General features: G+C 40.4%; 1 protein-coding gene across 1 annotated transcript; it reads right to left on the bottom strand.

The window, feature by feature from the left end:
* Positions 1-962: 962 nt before the first annotated feature.
* Positions 963-6,067, bottom strand: LOC147648438 (uncharacterized). The gene is made up of 2 exons (XM_086867322.1): positions 5,737-6,067; positions 963-5,524 (listed from the first exon to the last, which is right to left on the bottom strand). Exon 2 carries the CDS (start codon positions 4,770-4,772, stop codon positions 4,089-4,091), a length of 684 nt encoding a protein of 227 aa, XP_086723448.1. The 5' UTR covers positions 4,773-5,524; positions 5,737-6,067; the 3' UTR covers positions 963-4,088.
* Between the last annotated feature and the right edge of the window lie 2,015 nt (positions 6,068-8,082).

Raw genomic sequence — 8,082 nt, 5'->3', positions numbered from 1 at the left:
GATCTAAAACCTAGTAAAATACTTACAGAGCTAGCAAGGAAGCATGACCTGTCTATGTGCCTTTTAAGAGGGTTCAAAAGTCAGATGTAAAAAGACCAATAGTGCCAATTGGACAAAATCTTCAAGAAATTGGAAAACAGAAGGGTTGAGACTATTATATGTGTTTCTACATCATTAAAGAACTGAGACAAAGGACTGCTGGATTAGATTTTTGTGCTCAAATTTGTAATTTCTAATGAGGTGTTTAGTAGGCATAATTAAAATACTGTATTTGTCAAAACAAATAAATTTCTGAGAACTTTCATTATCTGAAGCTGGTTTTTGTACAAAAAAAATACACTTCAGCTTGATGATGTGGTAAGGCTTGGAAAATTAGTAAAATTATTTGAAAAAGGTGTTTCTCTGCAGTTCTACTTATGCAGTGATAAATGCTATTAGAGAACACGGAAAAAACTGGCAGCCAGTTCACTCATCATCCTAAAGGCAGATCACTGAGAATGCCTGCCTGTTGGAAATGTGCTTTATACTGCAGATAACATGACATTCTCAAAAGTGTGCTCATTCTGTCCTCCAAGCATCCCTCCAGATTATTGCATATTGTAGTTTTTGGTACGTCAAATTCCTTCTCCTTTTTTTTTTTTTTTTCTTTTTTTCTTTTTTTCCTTTTAAAAATAACATAAAGGTTCACTTTTCCCGGGTTTCAAAACCAAATTTTCTGACAAAGCTTCTCCAACGATATAATGCAGTTTTTCTTGTAAGGTCAAGACATACTTTATCTAATCTAGTTATTTTAGGATTATGAATTTAACACAGCTATGTTTATCGTTAACACATTTTTGTGGGGTCCAACATTTAGTAACATTTTAGATAATATCATTGTCTTAATCACTGCAGGGTGATTCATTTGCTACACATGTTGTACAATCAATGGTCTTTACAAAATTATAATTAGAAGAAGATTATAGTGCTCTTTCTCTAATTTAATTTGCATTCTAGCATAAAGAAATGAGCTGCAGTACACAAAAAAGCCTTAGTATCATACATTTTTCTTCTGAAAGGAGAGCTCTTTTGTTAAAAAAAAACATTCAATTCAGTATATTATGCCAAGAGGCAGGACAAAGTTTCATAGGGGGAAAAATTCTCTCCAAAGAAATGTTAGTTTCTCAGAAAAAAGTAAGGGAAATGGTCACGTTTCAGCTTTGTGACCCAGGACCTGGGCCAGCCAGGAGTGGTGTGGCATAATAAACAGGACAGGCTCAACTGGGTGACCCAAAAGTAAAACTGATTTAGTAGCAAAATAAAAAATGGCAGAAGGCAAACACAAAGTGTAGGGTCAACCACAAAAGGCGAAAAAAGGGCTGGGTACAACAGTATATATAGGGAAGATCTGAGGGTGGATCTGAAAGCAGGGTTCCAATCACAGACTGAGATTAGGAATATTAAAAATAATGCAGCAAATGACAACCAATCAGGGGAGAAAACTAAGAACATTTTGGAAACATAGCCTTATATGAACAGGCTTGCTATCATCCCACGGTCTTAAGTTGATACCCAACCAGTTCTATCTCCACACACCCCCCTTCCTTCTGAGCAAATAAAATTTCTTGAAAAGACTTCCTGATAACCCTTAACAAAAAGGTTATTAAGCAAGGTAACATTAACAATAGAACAACAATAATTATAAGAACAAGCAAACCTGTTTTAACCCATGATAGCACCCAACCTGACAAACCCCAGTTTTTGAAAAGGCCACTCAACTAGTGGACTTCTATCTTCAACTTGTAAATTTTTCACTTCTCCCTTCAGTACTTGGATGCACCGATGTATTGACTCACTGTGGTTGGTTAAGTTCATGCAACACATGCTCACAAAGTCCTTGCAGCCATGTCCATGAGCTAGCAGCAGGAATCTATGACATTTGCCAGCATCACCCAAATGTTCTACCTTGGCTGCGGGACTACCAACCATCAGTGAGGAGCAGGATCTTGAAAATTCCAAGTACTGTTAGAGGGAGTCCTTTAAATGCTATGTCTTGGAAAACGATCTGTAAAACAAAGCTAAGCACTTCAGATATCTTGTCTGCAGATCTTCTTTCAGCCTCTTCCATCTCCTATTCCTTTGCAGATTCTTCCTCTGGTTGTTTGTAGAGGGCTTCACATTTCTGGCCACGGTCTACTGGGGTCCTCTACCTGTGAAAACATAAGCATATCTCCTCCCCCAGGTAATTGATGGACAACAACTGGGGGGGTTAGGCTCCATGAATGAACTGGTTAAAAAATTAAAAACATATGCAATCTTACTGAGCCTCTCTGTAATGGATGAGGTCTTTATTCCTCCTTCTCTGTTTTCTTAAAAATAGAAAAATCATCAACATGAAACTGAACAAAAAACATCAACACCAACACAATCCAAATCTTTGCCTCCCACGGCCCAAGATTAAAATTATCCACATAGGCCAGTGAGGCAGTCCCAGTCAAACTCATGTCCTCATCTTCTTCTTTCTTCTGGACCAGAAACAATGTACATAAAGAACTCTCAACATTTAAGATACAACTTAACAAACATGGTAACACAGTTAACATAACAAGGGAAAAGGTCATATTCCAAAACAAAACAGTCTTTTCTATTTGGGACTTATTTTAAACTTTCATTCTAGGTTTTATACTTTCCCATAATCTGCTTGTTTTCTACAATTTAGTTTTTGGGACTCAATATAAGGCTATCCTTGCAGGCTGACATTAATTGCAGGAGACATATGACACAACCCAAGGATTCAGAAGTGTATGCCTTCTGTTTTACTCTTCATGGTATACCTTTCCCTTTGAAGAATCTATGAATAATCATCATATTGAAGATGACAAAAACCAAATGTTATATTACCACCATCCAGAGCCACCACAAAGTAGGTCCAGTTAAAACAGGCAAACATTATCATGAACTTTGTATTAGCATAATGTATGCATCAGCATACTCAGTTACAAAAGCCTAACATTAAAAGCCAGAAATAAATATGAAAGGTATTTATTCTAACCTATGTGTCAGCTGCAGTCAACCGTGGTGGCATCACACAAATGGATACAAATGTACAAAGCCATGAGATAGAAGATAAAACTTTATTATTAACAGATTAGGAGTGCTTTGGTAGATTTGATTTCGTGGGGTTGTGGTGTTTCTTATTTCTATGGCAATCTGAGAGATATAAACTCTATACCCTACACATAACATATTCTGCTAAACAAAGCAAAATGCCTTGAGACAATTCTAAGTTTAGAGTTCTAGCCCATGCTTTTTTTATATACTATTTATTAAATCAGCACTCTCAAAAGGCAGATTTGGATATCAGAAAAATGCATTAGATAATTGTCAGCCAGTTTGCTCCTTTAGTAGTATTTTTATAGTGTCTTAATGGCATCACCGGAGATTTTTGGACATAATATTCCAAATTATAGTCTGTGATAAATGCTTAGAAAATGCTCTTTAAATTTCCACAGTAAGAAACTTTGTTTAAAATGTTCTTATGTTTAGGTTCCTGTTCTGTATAATATACTAACCCTGAAAATAAATCATTATTAAGGCTTTGCAAATTATTAATTGTTTCTTCATTTTAGATAATGTACCTCAGCTTTGCTAACTGTTGACAAGATACCAGCAAGAAGTTAGTTACCCTGAAAGCTATATTACTACATATATACACAGCAATATATACATTGCTATATATATACAGAGATATATATATATATAGCAATGACATAAATTGTTTGAAGTCAAAACAAAGTGCAGATATAAAAACAGACAAACACTAGGTATTAATGAATTGGAAGAATCCAGAAATTGTCATATACATGAACCACGTAAACCTTTGGAAGCAGCTTGAATCATCTGTTTGCAGTAGGACTAATAAAGTCCACAACTGGTTCTGAATGAAATTTCTCCTGACACTGGAAAACTTCAGGTCATTTCCGTGCAGGGCAGCCACACAAAGAAAAGTGAAAAGTCCAAGAGAGATGGTATCAACTCTACAAAGCAAACCTTCATTATAGTTGTGTAGATTATAGCCAAATCTAGGTATTTATCCGTTAATCCAAAATTTATAGCCTGGCGCCAGACGGTGGTTTCCAGGCAACGGAGTTGTTCCGAGTTGGGCTCCGAGTTTGAGTTGCGGCGGCAGCGCGGCCCAGCTCCGCTCTATCCAAAGGGGCCTGGCTCTGCTGTGGGCCGCCCCCGCTGCTGTTGGGAGCTGTCAGAGGGCCGCCCGACCCTGGGGGCCACGGCAGCGGCGCCGGTCGGGGCGGACAGCCCGGACACAGCGCTCGTTCGCCGAGGGCAGAACGCCCCACGGCTGCGAAGCTGTGCGGCCCAGGGCGGGAGACGGCCGCTGTCCCCCAGCTGCCGCGGTGTCCCGGGCCCAGCACGGCGGCTGCCGCCCAGGGCCCGGGGCTGGTGAGTGGCCGAGGTGGTACAATAGCAGTCGATTTAATGCAACCGGAGTGAAAGATGGTGGACCGCTTGTTGTTAGCCGGCGAGGAGGGGCGAGGAAAAAGCGTGGGCAGAGGAGGGACGGAGCGGGAAGGAGCCGGGACGCTGCCGGCGCTGCCCTCGGGTCCCTGAGGGAGGGGAGCGCGGGGGCCGCCGTGGCGGGGCGAGCCAACGCTTCCAAAGCCGCGTTCCATTCCAGGGCAGCCCCAGAGAGGGGCACACGAGACAGCAGGAGCTGCAAACCGCACAGGCTCCTGTGCTTCCAACAGGCTCTGATCTCCTCGTGTCCCCAGCATCAGAGGGAAGGGGTCAGTCTTGTTGTGAATATTCTAATATCTTTTTTCGTGAGTTATTAGTTCATGAAGCTTATATAAGTTACATAGGGATTGTACTGGAATGCTGTAAATGAAGGGTTTTAGTCATAAGGGAGGTATGGAGAGCAGAGTTTGGGAACTTTCTGGAATTAAATACTATAACAAAGACAATGTAATGGACTATGATTGGAAGAAAATCCCACCAATGAAAAGCACTGAGACAGATGATTGGTGTACCATGCTCTGTGATATGGACCAATAGGAGAGCCCAGATTTAACCAATCGAATGAGAAATCCTAAGTGTACCAATCAAACTTATAAAGAGGGGTAAGGATGAAGAGTCACGGTCTTCCGAATGAGCCAAACTCCCGAGGAACACCCAGCCGTGTCATCTCTGTGCGAGCTGTTAATTGTTGTAAGTTAACTGGTTTATCAAGTGGGCTCTGGGCTTATCCTGGGACCCTGTCCTCAATTAGTGATTGTTTTGGTTAATAAACAAGAATACACTTTCCAGAAAGCGTCAGTCTCCGTTTATAACAGCCTCAAGTCAGGAAATGCTCGTGAAGCTGGGATAGCGGCGCGAGGTGGGAAGAGAAGCCGCAGGCATGTCCAGCTCCGGCCTGGCTGCTGCCTGCTCTGCAGCCCTGGGACTATGGTGGTGGTGGTGGTGGTGGTGGACAGGGTGGCGGCACTTGTCGAGTTTCAATGTTTCTAGCATCGCACTGCTTCCCATGCTGCTGAGAAAATTGCAACAGAGACAATTTATGATTTTAAGCTCTCGCTTCCTGACCTCCTTCCCGTGAGCTGATAGAATTAACTTAAAATCTCCATAGACATCCCATGCTACAGCTGACATACTGGAGCCCATCTTAAAACTTGGACTGGGATAGGATATACCTTCCCGGTTAGGGTAGGATGATGGGTGGAACGTTCCTTTTTGTCTTACCTGCAGCTCCCACAGGGGCTCCCGGGTCAGCTGGTCACTCCTCTGAGGGCTGCCCAAACACCAAAAAATCTGGCCAGGCCTGGCACAATCAAAAAACCTCTGGAAGAAAGGTACAGCACTCTCCACTGAATCCGACACAGGAAACCTTTAATATCAAGTCCCAGGTGCCACTTGTCGCATTTCAGCTTTGGAACTACAGACCCAGGCCAGCTGGGAGTGGTGTGGAAAATAATGGGATGGGTTTGGCTGGGTGATCCAAAAAGTAGAACTGATTTAATGGCAAATTAACAGCAGAAGGCAAACACACAGCATAGAGTCAACCACAAAAGGCGAAAAAAGGGTGGGTACAACAGTATATATAGGGAAGATCTGAGGGTGGATCTGAAAGCAGAGTTCCAATCACAGACTGAGATTAGGAATATTAAAAAAAAAATGTGGCAAATGACAACCAATCAGGGGAGAGAACTAAGAACATTTTGGAAACATAACCTTATATGAACAGGCTTGCTATCATCCCATGTTCTTAAGTTGATGCCCAACCAGTTCTGTCTCCACAGGGAATTATTAAAATGCCTTAGAGGATCCCATATATTTTCTAATCTCTTTAGAAACGTGAAAGAAATACTCTTGCCCGTGCTCAGGAGGTGGACAGAGATTGAATGTGTATGGGTTAAATGAACCCAGATGATACTAGTGATGTAAATTTGGAGTCTCTTTGGAATAACAAAGCATTTCCAACAAAAAACTTCAAAGTGGTAGGTGATCGTAGTTTTTCTTATGTAACAAGAAAAATAACTTTCAAGTACTTTCACTAATACCTTTGCATTACTGTGCATTTCTGTCAAACACTTTACATGGAAAAAGTTTTTCAGGTTTTTTTGGGCTGAGGAAAGCATTTATACTGCCTACAGGTATTATTGCTTATCTATCAATTTCTTATAAATCAGTTTCTCTGACTTAACCTGGTTTAAGAACCTTGAAGTACTTGCTTACTGTGCTAGGATGAAAAAATCCACAACAAACCAACAAACCTTTACACATTATTTCAAATTAGAGGAGAAGTTACGTCTTTAAAAATTAGTTATTTTATATAGGGATATATGTTTACACAGTCTTTCTCAGTTTCACTATGCCAGTGGAATAGCCCTTGTTATCAACCTGTGAGATATGAAGAGTATGGTTTTCTCTTCAAAAATGCAGTAAAATGTCCTGGGGCTTGGGGATCACTGAGTGCACGTGCACCATACAGAATCAAGAAGCAGGTTTTCTTAGCATGTAAAGAGGGATGCACTTTGGTAGTTAAGCCCCTTTTTCTTCTGATCTCTGTACAACTTGAGCTGTGCCAGGGAGACATACCAACCACAATGTTGATAAACAACTTGACTAGTCATTTAAGTTAATAAGTAGCCAAATTTCATTTATCTGCCCAAAAGTTTTCAGTTGAATATATCTGCTTCTACAATTATCTGCCAATTGTCACCGTATACAACCAAGTGAAAATCAATCCATTTCTGAAGTGGCCATACGAAATCCTAGCAGCAGCATGTATTTCTGGATTTTTGAAACACTTGCATCATGGACGGTGAAAAGATAGCGGTAAACCACTACAGTGCTCTACTGCTATTAAACAGTGTCCTCGGAAAACAAGATAATGAAGGTTATCTGTATTACTTTCCTGGCTTCTGACTTTCTTTCATTCATCATCACTTCTGACACACTGACACAGAGAAATCTAGTACGCAGTTCTTAGAGAGAAAAGCCTTGGCCAAAAGGCTTGAAAAACATTGCACAAGTCTGCTATTTTGCTGTCTTGTTAATCAGATATGTTCTGCCTCTAACTTAATTTACTTCTGAGTAGAACACGCCATTACTCACACTTACATCACGACACACTGACAGGCAACAAATTTCTGTCTCTTTAGATTTTTAATATTAAAATAATGATGAAAGAAGCTATTTTTTTTAAATATAGGAAATATAACATAAAAAAGATTATTAATGGACTTTCTGAGAGAGATCGCTTGAGAGAAAAAGAATACCTGTCCATTAAATCAACAAGTCTCATTTAACTGAGAATACCTGCTTTGCTTCTTTTTCCCCCTTTATTTTAATATCACTTTGACTTTGCTTAGGAGGTAGGTGTAGATCACGAGGTGGGGAAATTTCAGAGAAGTTGTGAATGTCACCCTCAGGAGCCCACATCAAGTACACAAACAACAAAGAACCCAAGCAATCTTTAATCTGGCAAACAAAGGCATAACAACTTGAACAAGCAGCATCTTGAGCAAAGAAAAATAAAAAAAAGTGCAAATTTTAACAGTGGGAATAATTAGCTGTTAGAATACC

This window comes from Cyanistes caeruleus, chromosome Z (assembly GCF_971803275.1).
Source record: "Cyanistes caeruleus chromosome Z, bCyaCae1.hap1.1, whole genome shotgun sequence".
NCBI classification, from domain to species: Eukaryota; Metazoa; Chordata; class Aves; order Passeriformes; family Paridae; genus Cyanistes; species Cyanistes caeruleus.
The sequence above is the reverse complement of the archived record's forward strand: the minus strand, read 5'-3'. Positions and strand labels throughout refer to the sequence as shown.

What these genes read in the sequence shown, in the direction of transcription:
- LOC147648438 (XM_086867322.1), bottom strand. Translation starts at nt 4,772, where the DNA reads ATGCTGGGGACACGAGGAGATCAGAGCCTGTTGGAAGCACAGGAGCCT.